This window comes from Labeo rohita, chromosome 22, assembly GCF_022985175.1.
Source record: "Labeo rohita strain BAU-BD-2019 chromosome 22, IGBB_LRoh.1.0, whole genome shotgun sequence".
In the NCBI taxonomy this organism is placed as follows: domain Eukaryota; kingdom Metazoa; phylum Chordata; class Actinopteri; order Cypriniformes; family Cyprinidae; genus Labeo; species Labeo rohita.
The window spans coordinates 58,702,172-58,724,483 of NC_066890.1; the positions used below are offsets into that span (position 1 = coordinate 58,702,172).

The following is a 22,312-nucleotide window of genomic DNA, read 5'->3' on the forward strand; positions in this document are numbered from 1 at the left end:
AAATACGATATGTTAAAGAGTTTTGGGGTTCAAATGACATTAGACCCCCATTTTATAATGGTTTTACTGGCTATAATGGGACTTTTAATGGAAACTGTAATGGACCCTGTGGGTCTCTACTGGTAACTAGTCACCTTATATTGGTGGCTTGTCAAAAACACTAAATCCTAATGGAATTTGTCTCAAAACACACTACAGAAAACCATTTTTAATGGTTTTAGTGGTTAAAAGTTGATGTTATTTGTAGTGGAAACCATTAGAATTTCCGTGATGGTTTCTATTGTTATTCATTTTTGGGGTGAACTTGAAAAATACTGAATTATCGGTGTTACTGTAAACAATAATAGTGTCTTTGTTACTTTCTCAATTAAAAATGTCTAAACATTATTAAAACGAGATAACAAAAATAAATTAATTTGTTATTTCTCAATGCATGGGTCATTCATATATGTGACCCTGGACCACAAAACCAGTCATAAGTGTCATTGATATATGGTTTGTTAGGACAGGACAATATTTAACCGAGATACAACTATTTGAAAGTCTGGAATCTGAGGGTGCAAAAAAATCTAAATATTGAGAAAATCACATTTAAAGTTGTCCAAATTAAGTTCTTAGCAATGCATATTACTAATCAAAAATTAAGTTTTGATATATTTACAAAATATCTTAATGGAACATGAACTTTATTTAATTTCCTAATGATTTTTGGCATAAAAGAAAAATCAATAATTTTGACCCATACAATGTATTGTTGGCTATTGCTACAAATATACCCCAGTGACTTAAGACTGGTTTTGTGGTCCAGGGTGACATATAAGGGTATATTTGTGGCAATAGCCAAAAATACATTGTTAGAGTAAAAATTATCGATTTTTCTTTTATGCCAAAAATCATTAGGATTTTAAGTAAAGATCATGTTCCATTAAGATATTTTGTACATTTCCTACCGTAAATATATCAAAACTTAATTTTTGATTAGTAATATGCATTGCTAAGAACTTCATTTGGACAACTTTAAAGGTGATTTTCTCAATATTTTGAATTTTTTACACCCTCAGATTCCAGATTTTTCAAAAAGTTGTATCTCAGCCAAATATTGTTCATCCTAACAAACCATACATCAATGGCAGGCTTATTTGTGACCCTGGACCACAAAACCAGTCATAAAATGAAATTGAGATTTATACATCATCTATAAGCTGAATAAATAAGCTTTCCATTGATGTATGGTTTGTTAGGATATGACAATATCTGGCCGAGATGCAACTATTTGAAAATCTGGAATCTGAAGGTGCAAATCTAAATATTGAGAAAATCGCCTTTAAAGTTGTCCAAATGAGGTTCTTAGCAATGCATATTATTAATCAAAAAGTAAGTTTTGATATATTTACGGTAGGAAATTTACAAAATATCTTCATGGAACATGATCTTTACTTAAAAACCTAATGATTTTTGGCATGAAAATCGATCATTTTGACCCATACAATGTATTTTTGGCTATTGCTACAAATATACCCGTACTACTTAAGACTGGTTTTGTGCTCCAGGGTCACATTTTAGAAGTCAGGAGTGAATTTCTTTCATCTACAGAACACAAAATACGATATGCTGAAGACTTCTGATGTTCAAATGACATTAGACCCCATTTTATAATGGTTTTACTAGTTATAATGGAACTTGTATTGGACTTAATGGACACTGTAATGAACTCTGTGGCTTTTGACTGGTAATTGGTCACTTTTTAAACCACTAAGTCCTACCACAGAAAACCATTTTTTAATGGTTGAAATGTTTGTAATGGTACTTCAGCAGGGATGTTTTTAACTCTTTGGGAGAGCTTGAAAAATACTGAATTATCAGTGTTACTGTAAACATTAATAATGAGTGTCTTTGTTATTTTCTCTGTCTAAACATTGTTAAAACGAGATATGAAAACAAAATGAAATAGTTATTTGTCAATGCATGGGTCATTCAAATATTTAAAACAACTATTTAAACAGAACATATACAGAATCACACCGTATATACCGTATGATTGTATAAAAATAAAATTCTTTGTATTATTAGGAAAAGCTAAGTTGTAAAGTGAGCCGCGTACATCTCGTATCGGTCCGAGAACACGCGCTATCCAACGGGAGGCGCGAGTGCGCAACAGTTGACGTGCGCGCCTGACGGGAGCGCGCTATTCTGTTGGAAAGTCGTGGAAACACAAACTCTGCGCTCAGTCTCGGTGCAAGGACTCGGAGTTCCCCTCAGGACGGAGTCATTTCCACGTCATGTGTTTCAGGTATTGCACTGGACGCTTCAAAGATGCGCGCACTCCTCGGGCGTTTGGAGACTCCAATTGGATGGTTATTCCGCGGCGCGCTGAAGTTAACGCAAACCTAAAGGGATGAAAATTCTCCTGTCATCGTCGTCAGCGGGAAAAGGTTCACATGATGACTTCAGACCTGTTGCTGGTTCTCCAAATGTCCTCGATCTGACAATGGTGACCTGCTTCAATTCGTCTAGCTCCAACAGCACGACCGTGAGCTCGGATGGGGCTCCGTTCCCCGGGTACACGATGGTTATCCTGGCGATCCTCATGATAACTCTGGTGGTCGTGGTGGTGGTCGGGAACGCGCTGGTTATTCTCGCGTTCGTCGTGGACAAGAGCCTCAGAAATCAATGCAATTACTTCTTCCTTAATTTGGCTATATCGGACTTCCTTGTCGGTATGTATAAACGTGCGTTTCATTTCACTTCAGCTCAAACTGCTTTTTAGGCACTTGTTTTTTGCTTTGCAGTAGTGCATGTGAATATGAAATATTACATCACTTAAAAAATGATCTGCGTGTCATCGAGCAACGGGAACCCCTTTGTTCTACAGGATCAAAGCGTTCTGTGAATCCTAGAAAATGAGATCTGTGGGAATATTGGCTCTGATATGCACCCAGGAAAAGTTTCATAGATTACGCTATGGGTTACTCGATAAAACACGCAAGTGTTGCTGATGAGTAACGCCAGATCGATCAAACAGATGTACTGGATATGCAACAGAGTGATCGACGCCAATCCTGATATATCTGGCGTGCAGCGTGGCTGGTGTGGACATAATGCAGGTTTAATAGCAGCAAAAATGCACAGCATTTTTAAAACTAAATATTTGATTTTGCACAAGAATTGCACAAAATGTACAAAAAGAACACCCATATAAAACCAAGTTATCATTCAGTGTTGATCATCTCAAAATGGTCAACAATGGCTAATATATTGGGAAGTCACAAATTCATTAGTGTGGCATGCTGTCAGCTGTTGAACACAAATATCAGAGCTTATGTCTGTTTGTAATCTTGATTATGGATGGCTCGCGGTCACTATTATATTATTCGCTTTGCAGGAAATGGATTCGGTGGGAATGATTAATCATTTCTGTGGTTTTGTCTGCTTTGACCTCATCGTTATCTCCAAAACCAGAAGAGTAATTTAAAACACTCCCCCCCCCCCCAAAAAAAAACAACACCAAAAAAAGTTGATTACAAAACCAGTAGGTCAAACCTCTCAAATCCACAGAAATGGTCATGCATGCCGGTTCTGTTCTAAATTACTTATTTATCAGTTTTGACATTAAGTGCATTGGTCTAATTTTCAAAATTTTGAGTAGATAAATAAGTCTTATTTGCTGTCATTAAATTGTATTTTGTCTATTATATTACCATTATATGGGGCAATGAAAACCCCACAATGGTTATCCTAAAGGTAACAAGATCCAAATGTCCCAATGAGTCGGGGACGGCCGATTATCGGCGCCATTATTAAGCATCTTTATGGTTATCGGTGTTGGTCATTTACGAAATCGTTTTTATCGTCATTTGTTTTATGGCCATAAAATAATAAAAAAATGTAATTTAAATAATTTAATTTTTAAATGTCCCAATGAGTAGGGGTCGATCCATTATTGGCTCCAATATTAAGCATTTTTATTGTTATCGGTATTGGTGATTTTCAAAACCGATTTTATCCACATTTACGCTGATAAAATAATTTTAAAGCATTTAAAGAGGAGTTTTTATCAGAGCCTTTGTTATTCTTAATTTTGACTTTGATTTTTACACCGGACAATATCGGTTCAAAATATCAATTATCGCTCTACTTGATCTGTAATGATCTTTATCGCCATCAGTCCTGAAAAAACAATGGTTGACCAATTAATGGTCAGGCTGATTACTGGCGCCGATATTAAGCATTTTTATGGTTATCGGTATCGCCCATTTTCTAAACAGATTTTATCGGCATTTGTTTTATGGCAATAAAATAATTATAAAGCATTTACAAAAGGAGTCTTTGTCAGAGACCTTGTTATTCTTAATTTTTATATGAGACATATATATCGGTTCAAAATATCGGTTATCAGTCTACTTGATCTGTAATAATCGTATCGGTCCTGAAAAACACAATGGTTGTTCTAAAGTTAATCAGATCCAAATATCCCAATGAGTAGGAATCGACCAATTATTGGCCTGGCTGATTATCAGTGCTAATATTAAGCATTTTTATGGTTATCGGTATCAGTCATTTTTAAAACGGATTTTACTTCTATGCCGATAAAATAATTCAAAAGCATTTAAAGAAGAGTTTTTGTCAGAGCCCTTGTTATTCTAAATTTTGACATTCTTTTTATTCAATTTTATTTAAATATCAGTTATCGTTCTACTTGATCTGTAATAATTGGTATCGGCATCGGCCCTGAAAAAACACAATGGTTGTTCTAAAGTTATGTAGGGGTCGGTAGGGGTCGACCAATTATCGGCCTAGCCGATTATCAGCACCAGTATTAAGCATTTTATGGTTATCGGTATCGGTCATTTTCAAAACCGATTTTATCTGTGTTTAATTTATGACAATAAAATAATTTAAAAGCATTTTAAATTAAGAGTTTTTACAATAGACATATATATCGGATCAAATTATCGGTTATCGGCCTACTGCTCTGTGATAATTGGTATCAGCATTGGTCCTGAAAAACACAATAGTTGTTCTAAAGTTAATCAGATCCAAATATCCCAATGAGTGGGGGTCAACCTATTATCGGCCTGGCCAATGTTAGGCATTTTTTTGGTTATCAGTATCGGTCATTTTCAAAACCGATTTATTCGTAATTTAATTCATGCAGATAATATAATTTAAAAGCATTTAAAGTTGTTTTTTTTTTTTTTTTTTTGCAGAGCCCTTGTAAATCTTAATTTTGACATTAATTTTCATTTTTAAACCAGATATATAAATTGGTTCAAAGTATTGGTTATCGGTCTACTTTATCTGTACTAATCAGTCCTGAAAAACACAATGGTTGTTCTAAAGTTAATCAGATCCAAATGTCCCAACTTGATCGCTATCTGCATCGGCCCTAAAAAACACATATTGGTCGATCCCTACCAACGAGCCATACATTTTTATAATTTCCTGAAATTAAAAGTGAATGGGGATCGAGGTTGTAAAGCTCCAACACTTTTCAATACTGCATTAAATAAATTTACATTGTCGTTGCTTCATCCGCTATATAAGACTCAAATTTGTCATTTATGTTAAGACCATGTTCTTGGCATGCTTTCTTAGGTCCTGCGGTAGAAAAATGAATGATTACACCCATCCATCTGCAGCACTGAGACAGAGACCTTTAGTTCTCTGCTGCTCTGTGGTGCGCTGGCACCATAAATTATTGGCTTGGATTAAGAGTGCATTAAGAGACGAGATCCTATCTGCGGTTCATTTCAAGATCTGCGCGGCCTCTCTGTCTATTCACCGAACCCTCTCTGCCTGCTTGAGTGTTTATTTGCAGCTCATAGGCATTAGTGCTTGGCCGACGCACTGCTCGTGGCTTTCACAGTGGAAGTTCTTTGAAAAAAATAAAACAACTTGGTTCGAGAGAGAGGAGGTGCCGCTCTACCCGAAAACGTGCCCACGTAGTTTAGATAAAGAGCCCAATGGAGCGCTGCTTTTTCGTCTCAAATGCCAACCAGCTCAAAAAGCTCTAAATAATAGAGCCGTGGCTGTGTATTTGACAGTATGATAGGTGTGAAATCTCAGCGTCCTTCAAAGACTAGGCAGTGATGAGATTGCTGTTTTGTATGCCTTTTCTCTTGATGCTTCTAGGTACAGAAAAGAGGTAGAGAGCTCAGAAAGCAGTCACCATTCCCTTTGCAGCTTGATGGCTTTTTGATAATGGCTCAGGTTTATCGGTCACATTGTGAGGCGACTCTGTAGTGACATGATCCATTGATTTTTGTGCTCTGAAGGGCCTATTACATCCTGACCAGGAGAAGCGTGTGACCATTGATACAAGCCTTAATATAACCAGCCAATGTCTGTATAATACAGTAATATGCAATGTGTCTTTTTCCAGGGGCTTTTTGCATCCCGGTCTACATGCCCTATATCTTGACAGGCAGGTGGATGCTGGGCCGTGGACTCTGCAAGCTGTGGCTTGTGATGGACTACTTATTGTGCACGGCTTCCGTCTTCAATATCGTCTTAATCAGCTACGATCGCTTCCTGTCCGTTACCCGAGCTGTAAGTATCAACATCCAGTTAGTCTACTAAAAGTAAATGTCAGTCCAAACCTGCATTATGTTTTTCCAGTGGAGAAATGTTACTGTACTGGTTACTGCTTTGCAAAACTTGTAAGTGAATAAGGATATGCCAGGCAAGGGTGTAGGTTTGGTTTTGGCATTGGTGATAGCAGAAAATAGACATTTATTTGTTTGATCAAAACAAAATCTGCCTCTAAATCTCTCTTCTAATTTCAAGTTGGCCCAAACAAGTACATGGAAACTATCCAAAGTTCTGCTAATCCTAAAGCAGTCAAAACTGTATCACTATACCCATCCTTTGATACATGATATCTGTAGTAAAACTGTGATTTAAAAAAAAAAAAAAAAAAAAAAAAAAAAAAACTGGTTACTACACTTTTACTTAATATAATGAAACCATGGTTAATTTTCTTGAGGGATTTGTATTTGTGTATTCTTTCCATCTGAATCAATCTGAATCAAATGATTCATGAAACCTACTCCGAAGTTCTGATCTAAATCAAATGATTCACAACCACGCATCATTTCAGATCGTGACTTTGTAGTGCAAATCGCGAATCGTTATAGTTTGGAAGTTACGATCCGCACACCATAGTCACGATCTGAATCAAATTACACGCTTTGAAAAATACACGCTTTGAAGTCCCAATCTGAATCAAATTATTCATGACATGCAGAGTTCGTGAAATTATTTGCAAACCCCCTCCAAAGTTCCAATCTGAGTCAAAAGATTCACAGAGTTCCAATCTAAATTAAATGATTTGCAATACGGGAAGTTCCAATCTAAATCAAATCAAATGATTCTATAACTCACTCCGAAGTCTCGTTCTAAATCAAATGATTCACAAACCCGCCCTGAAATCCTGATCTGAATCAAATGATTCATGATAAAAACAGTGAATAATTTTTAACTAATTCTGAGTTTTGAAAAACTCATAGGTTTCATCTATACATGCTTTTTAAAATCATTAAAAATGATAATGTTCGAAAATGAACGGCTCTTTTGATCTGTTTTTTGCTAGTGAATCGCTTGAGCTGAATGATCAAAGTCGCGAGTTTGAATTAATCGGAGCGGTTCCAGCGTACACTGTAAAAAACAATTTGTTGAGTCAACTTAAAATAATTTGTAACCTGACTGCCTTAAAATTATTCAACTTGAAATGTTAAATTATACTAAGTGACAGCTTAGATATTTGAGTTGAATCAACTTAAAATTTTAAGGCAGCTGGGTTACTTACCCATCTGTTAAGTTTAGCAAACACAAATATCTAAATTGTTACTTAGTACAACTTAACATTTCAAGTTGACTAAACTTATTTCAGTTAACTGAACTTAAAATTTTAAGGCAGCAAGGTAACAAATTATTTTAAGATGACATAACAAATTGTGTTTTTTATTTTTTACAGTGTAAACGACTCACTCAATTGACTCGATTTGTCTGTTCCTCCAATTTTAGTGTCTTCAGCCATGTTTAAACGACATTGTCAGTACCACTACTGACTTAGCTCGCTAGTTTTATGACTTTAGCTGAAATAAGTGAAAAAAGTATAATGTTTACAAATAAAGTATCCATTTTCCATTCCAAAGACAACGTTCAACACAAATCTACGAACATACTGAGGTGAGGTAACCGGTTTACTGCTAACTAGTGAAACACTACGAGCTGCAGCTCAAAATACATGTTAGTTGGAAACATTGTGCATTATGATGGACTTTGTAGCTTAATTCACTATATTTGAAATAGTTTGAGCACTGCAGTTCAGTTACTGACAGTTCAATAGGAAATCAGTTGAAAGCATCCAGTCATCTCATACCATTGAAATCAACGTTTATTTTATCAGTATATATTGTAATAAATATTTGAGGAATTGTTGTATATGATTGTATTAGTCTCTATAGAGTGATAGTCAAAGATAGTAAAAAGAGCAAATGGGAGATGCAGATGAACACAAAACAGCAGAACAAGTCATTTGTATCAAAGAAAACAAGTCAAAATTTGCAGTACATCATCTGAGACACTAAGCAAAACTTGTAATTGCAATAATTAGTGTCTGCTATCTGTTGGAAATGTTTTATGTACTTCAAATATTCCAGTTCTTTTAACACTCACAAAAACACACGCAAAACCAAGTTTTTGCTTGGCGCCTCAGATGATGCATTGCAAATTTCCCTTTGTCTGAAACAAATGAGTTGTTCACAAAACCCACAAGAAGCTGAAGACAGTGTTATTGCAATCAGATGAATAATAAGCGAATGACTTGCTGCCCCGGCGACAGATCTCAGATAAGAGCGGCCCACCAGACGCATGAAGCTCGCATCCTCTGTGGATCCAGCGTTCAACTGCTCTATGGTCATGAATTTTTCAGTGCAATTTACTGCAAATATCCGCTATGTTAGTCACGGACGGCATCATCAATTTATATTCACACCTCATAGTGAGTCAACCTTAAGACCAGTGAGTTATTAAAAATCCAAACTTGGGCTCGGTTCCAAAACCAATTGGGCTGCCTTGCTGTCGACGTCCCAACTGAAATGAACCTCATAAATGATCAATTTGGAATGTCCCACACTCTTCAAAATAAAGTTTAAAAAAGGAGGTTTTTACAGCAATGGTGTAGAAGATCTATTTTAGGTTCTCCAAAGAACCTTTTGTGGACTGGAACGTTTCCATTAATGTTGAAGGTTGTTCATGGAACCACTGAAAGAACCTTTATTTTTAAAGGGAACCATGGGTATTAAGACTTGTATGGTTTAATATAATGCAAATGATGTCTCTTACTAAAACATGTAGTAGAAAACCCATGAATTACGTTATTTAGAAAATCCACATCGTTTTATACATATTTTGGACTATGGGGGGTGCCATTATTTCGATGATGTCAAATGGTTGCAAGCCGTAAACTACTGGCACTAAATGTTGTTATTTTATAAAACGTCCTAAAGACCCGCATTTTTGTTCTTTCCACTTTAGCACTGATGTCTTTGAGGCTTATAGTAGACCATAGATACTGAAAGAGCTTACAAACGGCATAGACAAGAAATGCTAGATGCCATCCTGGAAGGATGTACACATGTCGATGCTTGTCATGACCCCGCGGCCACTGAAGGAGCTTCTCAGCCTGAATTTCCCTTGACATCTGAGGGCGTTAAGACTCCTTGTGGGGAAAAATCAATCGTACAGCATTTGGTTTAAGCCTACGCTTATATCCATCGCCACCTGTAAGCTCTTTCTAGGGCTAAAGTGGAGAGAATAAAGACGCAGGTCTTTAGGAGGTTTTATTCGTCCACAGGCATCTTCTCATTCTTATTGCTAGGAAAACCAGTGAAGACTTGCATTGCTGGTCTTGTTGCCCTTCGACTAAAAATGACAACGAAAAGTCACACAATGTGGTCATTGTATCAGTATTTTATTTTCCAAGTTGCTTATTCTGCAAGAGGTGTTGCTAATAGCTTCTCACATGAAACCATTTGACATAATCGAAATAATGGCACACCCCATAGTCCAAAAAATGTATAAAACCTTGAGTTTTTTTAATAAAAACATAAATCTTTCATGGGTTTCAGTAATAGACATAATTTACGTTATATTAAAGTCTCCCTGTAGTCAAAAATTGTATCCCTTAAAACACTTCTTTGATCATCAGAATGACATATTTAATTGTTTTTTTCTTGCAAAAATGTTCTCATGCCTTAAAACAGCTCGAATGTAACTCTACCCCCCTTGCTTCATTTACAATACGCACCCAGCCAGAGCCTCCTGATCCACTAACTTAACTGTAGTAAACGTGATGTAATGGCGATACACGGATAATGACTGATAAAACTATGTTTTTACTTGTGGACAACTACAGTAGATACTGTAACATTTGTTAAAGTTATTTTTTTGACAATGTTGTGTCCTCAAAATGTCTTGAAGACTCCAATGCAGCCTAGTTTGTGATTCCAAATCGTGCCCGCGAGCATATGCATGTAAAGTTTAGGTGCCAATGTGGGAAAGGTGGGTGTGACTCCAGGCTACTTTTACACTGTTGCTGCAGGTTATTATTCAAGTGGTTAGCGGCTAGCAGTTTTGCTCTGTTTAATTTTTGGTTTTGTGCATGCTAATGATAGGAATCTATCACTTGACGTGACAAAAAAAGGGCTGTCAAACCATGTTTCTGGAACAGCCTTTGGGAAACTACAGTTTTAAGGAGAACATACTCAGCAATGGTGTTGATTAATGGTTTGGCACATGTTTTTCTAAAAGCATATTAAAATACCACATAGACAAATAAACAACATAAAAAACTAGATTTTCACTGCAGGGGGAACTTTAAGTCATACAAGTCTTGAAGGATCAGTTCACTTCCAGAATAATAATTTCCTGATAATTTACCCTCAATGCCAAGATGTTTATGTCTTTCAGTCTTCAGTTGCAAAAAAAAATTTAGTTTTTTGAGGAAAACATTCTAGGATTTTTCTCCATATATTGGAATTTCATGGAGGTCATCAGGCTGAAGGTCAAAAGGGCTCTACACAATCTCAGACGAGGAATAACAGTCTTATATAGCAAAACGATTGGTCATTTATTAAAAAAAAAAAAAAAACAATTCTATACTTTTTAACCACAAATGCTCGTCTTGTACCAGTGTTGGGGAAGTTACTTTTAAAAGTAATGCATTACAATTTATCATTAAAAATAAAAGTAAAAGTAAAAAATAAGTCAAAAGTTACTCATTACGTTACTTTTTTTTTTTTTTGCATTTTCATGCCTTTATTGAGATAGAACAGTGTAGTTGGACAGGAAGCGAAGTGGGAGAGAGAGAAGGGGGTGGGACTGGGAAAGGTCCATGAGCCGGGATTCGAACTTGGGATGCCCGCAGCGCAATAGTGCTATATGTTGGCACACTACCCACAAGGCTATTGGCGCAGACTACTTAGTTACTTTTTATGGAAAGTAACGCGTTACATTACTTTTGCATTACTTTCTAAATCTGGGCAGGGCATGCTTGTTTATTTAATATATAAAGTTCTATTTTTGGCAGTGTAAAAGCTCTGAAACACCAAAAGCCTCAGGCTGAAGGAAAAGTAAATTTACGTCTGTACAGTAGAATACAGAAAGTTCAACACTCATCAACAATAAAAGTAATTTTTGCTTATTAATATGTTTGAATTTGGTCATCGAAGGTCAGCAGCAAAGACATTGGTTAAAAAAATGGGATTTAATGCATAAAGGATATTTGTATTATTTAACAAATTTAATTATTGCAGGTTTGCATCATATATTTTATTAATTTTAAGGAAAACTGAATCAGTTTTTTGTGTGTGTATGTGTTTTTTCACATTTATTCTAAACCTAAAGTAACACTAAAGTAACATCTTACTCCCGATTTCTCTCAACATGGGGACAGGAGAGCTTTCAATCAATAAATTGGAAAAAGAAGTAACTGGCGTTACTTATTTGAAACAGTAACTCAGATATTTTCCTGTAAATTAAAAATAAATGCATTACTTTACTAGTTACTTTGAAAAAAAGTAATCTGACTACATAATTTGTGTTGCTTGTATGCGTTAACCCTTTGCACCAGCCCAAACTCATGCATTATGTAATCAAATTGGAAAGGTCACGTGGGGTTTGTTCTTCACCTGTGTACTTTGGTTCAGAAAGGGAGGGTAGGGCGAAAAACGGCATCTCATTTTCTCCTCCAACTTCAAAATCGTCTAACGTATTACCTTTTTTTGCAAAAGGCGTTTGATATTCTTTGCACGTTCGCTTTGTAAACTCTGGGTCTGTACTTCCGCCTATGCATGACCTTTCAAACATCAAGCTAGTGCAAGACAAGCATTTGTGATTTAAAAATATATCAGTTTTTATATTTTAAAGCAAATGACCAATCATTTTGCTAGGTCAGACTCTTATTCCTCGTCTGGGATCGTGTAGAGCCCTTTGAAACTGCAAGTCCTCTATATGGAGAAAATCCTGGAATGGATTAATTTCTAGAAATACATGAACATCTTGGATGACATGGGCGTAAGTAAATTATCAGGAATTTTTTATTCCGGGTTCCCTGTAGGAGTATATGCAATGCTACCATAGAATTTGGCCAATTCATGCCAGTATAATTATGCTTCCTACCTTTCAGAACAGCTTTTGCGTCAGAAGTGCGCATACAATGCCTTAAACTGCTTCCCACATGGGTTTCTCACCAGAAGATGTGTTTGTTTTGAAGTGAATGTGAAAAGTACAGGAAGTACTTTTTGGTCCTGTATTGCACCGCACCGCTGTATTGTTGCATAAGTGTTTTTTAAGTTTCCGTCTCAGTCGTGCTAGTGGATTGACTGAATTCGGGTTTATGACTGACACGCTACAGACAGCTATTTTGGACATGCAAGCAGCTGCCCGGCGATTCTAGGGGGCTGTAATGACTCACGGGGAGCGACTATAACAAGGCTGCCCCCTCTCCTGACCTTTACATCCAGAGAGAGGCCTCTGATGAAAACCACACGGCTAAAAGTCATGTCTAAAACAGGCACCTGCCTACCAAACCGGCTACTGTAAGGGAACCAAATATATGGGTCTCTGTGTTGGCAAGTTATTACAGTGAATTGGTATGTAAGAGTGTACATTTATCTGTCCAAGTTTAATGCTTTTACTCTAATCAAGATTCATTCATTCAAATCCCTCGTTTTTGAGCCAGATAAATAGCGCGCTGATTGAATTATATCATCTGAAACATATATATTGTAAAAATCCCTGGCAACTGAATTGCTTTTATGTAGTTGTCTTTTAATTGGTTTTCAGGGAGTAGCTGCCCATCGATGAACTACTTTGAATCACGAGTTGCTTGTACAGTTTTAAAGTAGCTGGATGTGAAGTGGCTGTCAGCTTTGAAAACCACGTGGCTGCACACCAGCTCTTCTGGTGAAATCATAAAAGGAAAGAGGAAGGGGAAGGAAGTTCAATATTTTTTCCATTCAGTGTGTGCATTTATCTCCATTGCAAACAGCGAAACGACGTTGAATTTGGGTTCTTGAGGTCCTTAAATAACCCCTCTTCACATTCAGCCAAACTGTTGAGCTCAGAAAACATGGGAACGATGCCCTACTGTGAAATACGAATGCGGTGAGAGCGAAAATGCGGTCGTTAAAGCCCATTTCCCAACGTTTCCCAATGAATCATGAAACGCAAATATTGATTTCCTGTGGAAAATATAGTATCGAAATTGTTAAGAAACATTAAGGCATGGATATGCGCTACAAACCCGAATTTACGAGCTCTCGCAGATGTGTTGAAAAGTAATTTAGCTGCTTGTGACTGAATATCTGGAGCGCAACTTTTAATAGATTATGCAACGACATCTCAGCAGTTTCTTCCGTGGCTTCATGCATAATGCATTGAAATTTGCATATTTTGCGAATATAAATTTCTTATTCTGAAGTGCTCATTGTTTAATGTTGTTACTTCCTGTTGACAACATGTCAATGGGCTTTATCTGTGATTGCTTCTGAAAGAGTAAGGATCCGTCATCCATCATAAATGACAAAGTGAAATGCTTCAAATGACATTTCAAAAAGACTTGTCAGTAATTGAAAGTAGCGGTTTGCGTGATAGTATCAGTGGCATTTGACAAGCATGTCTGACTTCATTTGGCTTTAATTATTCTCTTTGGTGGTGAATTATTTAAGTCAGAGATGGTTCTTTGCTAAAGTAGGTTCAGAACAGAATAAGGTTCAGGAAAGAAAGTATGTTTTTTGTAATGCATGGGGATTAATATGAATACTTTTGTGCAAATTTGTTGGCCAAACATTATGGTATTATTATTGAAGTATTACAGCAATCCAAAGTCAAACGATAAATGTGACCCTGGACCACAAAACCATTCATAAGAGTCAATTTTGTATTACTATTCAAATGTTGAGTTTTGATATACTTACAGTAGGAAATTTACAAAATATCTTCATGGAACATGATCTTTACTTAATATCCTAATGATTTTTGGCATAAAAGAAAACTTACAATGCTATAAATATACCCGTGCAACATATGACTGGTTTTGTGGTCCAAGGTCACAATGTGTTTACTTGGGAAATGTAATTATTTATAATTATTTAAATCTAATAATTGTTTGGGGTAAAATGTGTCCTTGACACATGATTTTGTTTCTATAAAAGCTTCTCCTTGATTAAAACGGCGGCACATCAAAATTGAAATACTGTAGGCATTATGTCAGCAAAACTTATTTGCCATCTCCAGTGCCCCAGAATCCAGTTCAAGGGCGTTAGAAGGTGCGAAACGCTGTGATGTTTGTCACCGAGGTAGTCGCCGGCATATTCTTCGCTCCCTAAAGACTATTATTTTCTGTAATTTCAGGGCTGAAATGGCATTAGTTCATAACAAGAAAACACCCTTGAGGGCTCCTGTCTTTTGCAAATAGATAATTCCTTTCTCTGGTTGTCATCTTTCCAATTGTCATTTTTAAATTACTGAAATGAAAAGTGTTTCGGGCCAGACTCTGTAGAGCGAGGTGCTATGGCGAACACAGCCTTATTGTCACACTGTCCATCGGCGGAGACAATTCCGCTTGTCAATTATGCACTGCAATATTTCGCCGTTAATTTCGAAGGCCTCTAAATTTTTAACATGATCAAGACTTTGAAAAACTTGATGGTTCATACTTTTTAGAAAGTGAAAGGTCTTTCGGTTGTATAAACGTCCACCTTCAGCCCGTGTTTCATGTGTCTTTTGGCTGTCAAATCTTTACTGATTTTTATCAAGTAAACGTAAGAATAACTTTAGGAAATCAGCTGAGGTCAAAAGTTTACAAACACCTTGCGGAATCTGCAAAATGTTAATTATTTCAGGCATCATACAAAATGCATGTTTTTTGAATAAGATATTTCACATAAAAGACATTTACATATAGTCCACGAGAGAAAATAATAGTTAAATTTATAAAAATGACCCTGTTTAAAAGTTGACATATGCTTGATTCTTAATACTGTGTTGTTACCTGAATGATCCACAGCTGTGTTTTTGTTTAGTGATAGTTGTTCATGAGTCCCTTGTTTGTCCTGAACAATTAAACTGCCTGCTGTTCTTCAAAAAAATCCTTCAGGTCCCGCAAATTCTTTGGTTTTTCATTATTTTTGTGTATTTGAACCCTTTCCAACAGTGACTGTGAGATTTTGAGATCCATGTTTTTATGAGAGACTCGTATGCAACTATTACAGAAGGTTCAAACGCTCACTGATGCTCCAGAAGGAAAAATGATGTATTAAGAGCCGGAGGGAGAAAACTTTTGAAATTTGAATATCAGGGTAAATTTAACTTATTTTGTCTTGAGGGAAACATGCAAGTATCTTCTGTAGCTTCTGAAGGGCAGTACTAAATGAAAAAATATATGATATTTAGGCAAAATAAGAAAAATGTAAACATCTTCATTCTGTTCAAAAGTTTTTTTTTCTTTCTGGAGCAGCAGTGAGTGTTTGAACCTGCTGTAATAGTTGAACATGAGTCCCTCAGTTGTCCTCAGTGTGAAAAAATGGATCTCAAAATCATACAGTCATTGTTGGAAAGGGTTCAAATACACAAAAATGCTGAAAAACCACAGAATTTGTGAGCAGTTTAACTGTTCAGGACAAACAAGGGACTCATGAACAACTATCACTAAACACAAAAAAGCTGTGGATCATTCAGGTAACAACACAGTATTTGAATCAAGCGTATGTAAACTTTCAAACGGGGTATTTTTAAAAATACAACAATTATTTTATCTCGTGGACTACATGTAAATGTCTTTTATGTGAAATATCTTGTTCAGGTCAGTACTAAATAAAAAATAACATGCATTTTGTATAATCTTTCTTTTATTTTGATAAAATAATTAACATTTTGCAGAATTTGCAAGGTGTTTATAAACTTTTAACCTCAACTGTCTTTCCAGATGGACACTTAATGGACTGAAGCCGCTTGGCTTCACTTGATTCTCCATGAATCGTTTTATAGAAAAATCAGCGAGTCTCAAATCTGATCATCAGGATCTTTTGAGGACGTTTGTTTCCAGAAGCTTTACGCTGATCTTCAAAGCCTCCAAAACATTTTGCATCTTTGGAGGGAAGGTTTATTTGTTCATCTCTCAATCATCATTGGATTGCATCACATTATGTTTAAGTCATTTCAATCTCATCTTACTATTACATATTATTGGAGATATGGAGTTACGACTAATATTTAGATCTTTTTATGCAATTATCTGCTGTACACGCATCAGAATTTCATCATATAAATAGTCTCTGAATAAACCTGAGCTGTTTTTCCTTCCATATTCTCACTATAACAGACTATATGAGCCATAAAAGCCTGATGTATCAAATATGACTCTCAACAAAAACACATAAGCCTATGCAATTTTTTTGAATATTTGGTCTGATGCTTCATTTCAAAAAAGAGTTTTTGGACTGCTATCTCAAATAGGCGTTATAGGGTTATAACTCTGAGAAATCCTATTTTGAATTTTCTTTTATGACGGCAGCTTTCTACGTTTTGAAACACAGCCACAGGAAGTTGTTGCTGCAGACACAGGTTAGGAATGGCGTAAAGTGATTTAGTCACTTGTCCTGATCTTTCATTAAGTGTAAATTGTAATTTCATGTCATCAGATTAATCGGACACACTGATTAACTTATGAAAGCCACGTTACTCGAATTAATCCAAATCATTAGCTTGCTGTATAACCGATCGGTTCTGCAGTATAGAGAATTCGCTCTTTTTCCTCACTGTGCTCTGAATCCTAGGCTGTGAATTGAATAAATCATGAAGAAGAAGAGGCAGTCACACTGTGCATAGGCTTTATTGAGTGCGATAGCTGCCAGGGATCACTCCCATGCCAATTTATGACTCTCAACCATGGCTATTTTATGTGTCTGACTCCTTTGACTTTAATCTTCCGTCTTATTCCACAGGTGAGGTACCGGGCCCAGCAAGGCGTCACTCGTCTGGCAGTGGTAAAGATGTTGGCGGTATGGGTTTTGGCGTTCCTCCTCTACGGACCGGCCATCATCTTCTGGGAACTGATGGTGGGGGAAAGCATCGTTCCCGAGGACGAATGCTTCGCAGAGTTCTACTGCACCTGGTACTTCCTGCTCTCGGCGTCTACCTTCGAGTTCTTCTCGCCGTTCATCTCCGTGGCCTTCTTCAACTTCAGCATCTATCTGAACATCCAGCGGCGCAACCGGAGTCGCATGGCGCACGTGGAGGCTGAGAAAGAGGACGGATGGAGGGTCATCGATGGACAGGCCTCGTCGGTCTTCTTCGTCAAAACGCGCAAGGTCTCCTCCAGCGAGCCGGCAGCCGTTTCGGCCGTGATCCAAGACGACGAGGAGGTTTCGCCATCGTCCAGCGGCGATCCCAGCAGCACCCACTCCGTCTCTTTGACAATGAAGACCACTATTAAAAAACGAGGGTTGTTCAGCGGTTGGGTAAGGACGCGCATAATCCGAGCACAGGAAGCTGCAAATCCATGCGCCCCCTGCAGAAGCGGAGGACATGCACGACTCTCAAGAGATAAGAAGATTGCCAAATCCTTGGCGGTCATAGTGTGTGTTTTTGGGGTGTGTTGGGCGCCGTATACTCTCCTTATGATCATTCGGGCGGCCTGCAGCGGTAGCTGTGTGGAACATCACTGGTACGAAGTCACATTTTGGCTCCTTTGGCTCAACTCGGCCATCAACCCTTTTCTCTACCCGCTTTGCCACAGCAGCTTTCGCCGGGCTTTCGCCAAGATTTTGTGCCCCAAGCGGCAGTCTGTTCGACCGCACGAGGAAAGCCCTTCGTGCCAATGACAATCTGACAGCAACAGAAGGGATTTAACAGCAAGGCACGAAAGCAAAAATGAAAAATCCTTGTCATTACTTGATGGAGTAGCATGTTTTGTTCTTCTTCGATGAAACTTCCAGACTTAAGATTCTTTAACTGATGGATATAAACAACAGTGCTGTTGTTATTTGTCTATCTCGTCTTGCGGTAACATAGGAACGGAGTCGTTTCACTTGTTAGCTAATGTAAGTTGCATGTTTTGGAACATCTGTGGTGAAAAGTGATGCAGCTTGTGTTCAGAACATATTCAGTTGACAGCTTCACTCCTGTTTCAGCATTATTTATTGACTGTTGTATATTCCACTCCATTGACTCGCACGCTTCAGCGGAGAAGAGGTGATGGCATTACGACTCAAAACTACTACTAAATACATGAGCTTCACAGTCAGACTCTAAAAAATCTATATCAGCCACTATGGACAAGATTGAAACTAATAATGTTTTTAAATAGAGGTTTTGTGGAAATTTCTGTGAAGTGTGAATTAAGTTATTGATATATCAGTTCACAATAATGAACGAGTATGCGAAAATGTATTTTTTTTGAATCATTTGAAGATATTTGCAGATTGTCCATTGTATTTTTTTCGTAAGTCTTTAATTTCCACAAGTTGAAAATTCTTGTATGAAAGAATTTGAATGTAGCAAAGGTGTCATGTGGACTATTTCTATGGTGCTTTTCCAATCCCTATGATTAAAAAGAGCTCTCTGGGCATTCTGCAATGTCTTCTTTTTGAGTTTCATGGAGGAACATAAGACAAGTATTGAACACGTCACCATTTTTCCAGGTAAATATATTTCTAAAGGTCCTGCTGACATGAAATTTTCACCAGGTGTTGATAACAACCCAAGCAATCCATACATACTAATAAAACAAAACAAATCATTTCAGAAATTAAGTTACGTGTAATAAAATGCAATGACACGGGGAAGAAGTATTTGTATTATACTTTGTACAAAAGCCTTTGTTGGTAATGACAGCTTCAAGACGTCTTCTGTATGGAGAAACTAGTCGCATACATTGCTCACGTGTGATTTTGGCCCCTTCTTCCACAGATCTTGAAGGATCTGTGGGAATTTTCTATAAACTCTGATCTTTAGTTCTTATTTTCAGTTGGATTCAAGTCAGGTGATTGACTGGGCCATTCTAGCAGCTCCAAAAACAATGACTGTTTGCTTTCGTCTGTTCGCCTTGAGGCGCAAGTAATTTATTATATATATAAAAAAATACTATATTCAGTGGCTTCTATTTTTCTTAGTAATATATATTGTCAGTTTATCAGGAAGTTATGATTTTGTTCTCTGTGACTTGTTGGATGGAAACGGTGTTTATTTGCAAATGTTTTATGCCATATTCCAGTTTTCATGCATAAGTTAAATTCGCAACTTTGGTCGGTGCCGATAGCCTTGTGGTTAGCGGACGTCCCGAGTTCGAATCCCAGCTTACGGCCCTTTCCCGATCCCACCCCCTTCTCTCTCTCCCCCTTTGCTTCCTGTCCAACTACATTGTCCTATCTAAATAAAGGCATAAAAATGTCAAAAATAAATCTTTAAAAAAATAAATCGCAACTTTGGATGGAAACCTGGCTATGGTTTTGATGAAATGTGCACCCTTTGTTTGATCTTCATCATCCTGGTTCTGTAGGTGTTGGCACTGAACCCGCTAATATTAATTTACACTGACGGGGGTGCAGGATTGCTTTCTAATTACTGACAGAATTCAGCTGGTGTCTTGGCTTTCCATGCCTTTTTGCACCTCCCTTTCTTTTCATTTTATTACACATAACTTAATTTATGAACCTATTTCTTTTGTTTTCTTTGTATGTATGGATTACTTGGGTTGTTTCCGACATCTGGTGAAAATTTCAAGTCGACAGCAACTTATATATTTAATATATAAGGTGCCGTGTTTAATACTTATTTTACCTGCTGTAAGAGTGAGCAAGTGGTGAAACTTAAAAATCTTAATTTTTGGGGCATATTATCTCTTTAAGGTGTGTATTTTTCTTTCTTGACTAGATTTGTGGTTACAATGTCATTGACAATAGCTTTTTTACGAGTAGAACTATACAACTTAGAATGTTTAAAAACTTGTTTACAATAATTTCAATGTTTTTTGGTGGTTTTTATTGTTTGTTTTGTGTATGCCATGTTTTCATCTTGGAGCAGTCAGACTGTGCATTCAATTTCAAAGTCATGAAGAAACTTTATAAATTATGTTCTTTATGGATTTAACCAAGTTATCCAACTGAGGCCAGTTTGTTATTTGTAGCTACGATTCGGTACCTCCCAAGTTCTTTGAGATTAATTTTACTGCACATGTGTTCATATCACTAAGGGCAATGTGGATAATCTCCCAAAAGCTCTTGGAAAAAGTTTAACAAGGTCCAAAGGCAAGGTTTTCATTTTCCCCCAGAACTTTTATTTGATGTTCAAACCATATTGGTTGATAATTAAAAAGCCCCAAAACACCTAGCAATCATGGTAATATTTTGCATGCACCTTTAAAAATCAGGTCTTATCCCTGGAGCAGTCGCTACGCCTCCGCGGCTCTGGTCTGCTTTTTGCTTCAGTGAATTAGTAAATGGCTTTTTTTTTCCAGATGGCTTTGAGAGCACTCCATTTATCAGTGCTGTTTGGAGCTCAAGTTAATTAAACCCCAATGACAAGCATCCTCATCAGATCCTTGAATCTGAAAATCTAGAATCTCTTAACCAGGTGATGCTGTTGCGCTATATGGTGTCTGCGTAACGTGAACGAGGGGACGGACATGGTTGTTTACATGATCAATGGGTCGAGCATTTAGAGAGCAGCGTTTGAAGTGACTTCTTGATATCTCCTACTTGACGTTTTAAGAAAAGATGTGGTTTTCTTGCGTGTTCCTTTTGTAGTCGAGCAGCAAATAGAAAAGCAGAAAATTGACATGGCAGTTGGAGAGTGGGAATGTTGGTTTTAGATTACTAGGCATTGTGCATATGCACACAATTCCACAAAAACTATCAAAGGAAACTGCTGGGAACAGGTCATACTAGCATCGAAACGGATCAGCGTGAACCTTCCCTCTGAGCGTCCCATTGCCTACGGATGATAACCTCCCACGTAAATGTGTGGATGTCAGGCTGTCCTGAATTTATACGCCGCACAGAAATAAATTTGCGGCCAAACTCCTTTGAAGACGTTCCACTCAATTGCGGAAGTCTGACTGACTCAAGCTGTTAGCAAGAACCAAGCTTAAGGGTTTAAAATTACAATGCAATGTTGGGGACAAGTTTGATTAGGGGCTTATATCATCATTTTCTGTATGATTAACGCCCTCACGACTATAAGAAGTCATTTACTTCACTGAAAAGACCAGCTTAGACCACCATTCCTTTGGGGTTCAGACTGGTTTATGCTAGTTTGGTGCTGGTCCAGCCATGCTGATCACTTGCAAAACTCAGCTGGTAAACATCTACCAGCATGGTCTTTCTGATCAATCTGATTGACAATGGTAATTTTGTTGGCTATGCTAATTGAAAATAAAGTCATTTCTAGCTTAGTGGTTGGATGTACTTGGTTATCCATTGGATTTTGATTTAGGTTAATATGTTTTTGACCATGATTTGCTGTTTGCATGAACTTAGCTGGTAGCCTAACACAATGTTTATTGAAGCTGGTTGACCATTTAAAGGTATAGTTCACCCAAAAATGAAAAAATCTGTCATTAATTAGTCACCCTCATGTCTTTCCAAACCTATTAAAACCTTCGTTCATCTTTGAAACACAAATTAAGATATTTTTAATTAAATCCGAGGCACAGAAACGTAGTAAGGACATCGATAAAATAGTCCGTGTGGCATCCCTGTTTCAACCGTTTTTGTGTGTGAAGAAAACAAAAACGAAACAATTTCAA

General features: G+C 37.2%; 1 protein-coding gene across 1 annotated transcript; it reads left to right on the plus strand.

Annotated features, from left to right (window-relative positions):
- Window positions 1–2,182: 2,182 nt before the first annotated feature.
- Window positions 2,183–22,268, plus strand: LOC127153341 (histamine H3 receptor). The gene is made up of 3 exons (XM_051094375.1): window positions 2,183–2,717; window positions 6,383–6,549; window positions 17,511–22,268. The coding sequence occupies exons 1-3, from the start codon at window positions 2,396–2,398 to the stop codon at window positions 18,387–18,389; spliced, it is 1,368 nt and encodes a 455-aa protein (XP_050950332.1). The 5' UTR covers window positions 2,183–2,395; the 3' UTR covers window positions 18,390–22,268.
- Window positions 22,269–22,312: the final 44 nt, after the last annotated feature.

Excerpts from the sequence above, each read along its gene's own strand:
- LOC127153341 (XM_051094375.1), top strand. The coding sequence starts at position 2,396 with ATGAAAATTCTCCTGTCATCGTCGTCAGCGGGAAAAGGTTCACATGAT. Across the intron at positions 2,718-6,382 it reads TATATCGGACTTCCTTGTCG|GGGCTTTTTGCATCCCGGTC; the intron begins GTATGTATAAAC and ends GTCTTTTTCCAG. Across the intron at positions 6,550-17,510 it reads TCCTGTCCGTTACCCGAGCT|GTGAGGTACCGGGCCCAGCA; the intron begins GTAAGTATCAAC and ends CTTATTCCACAG.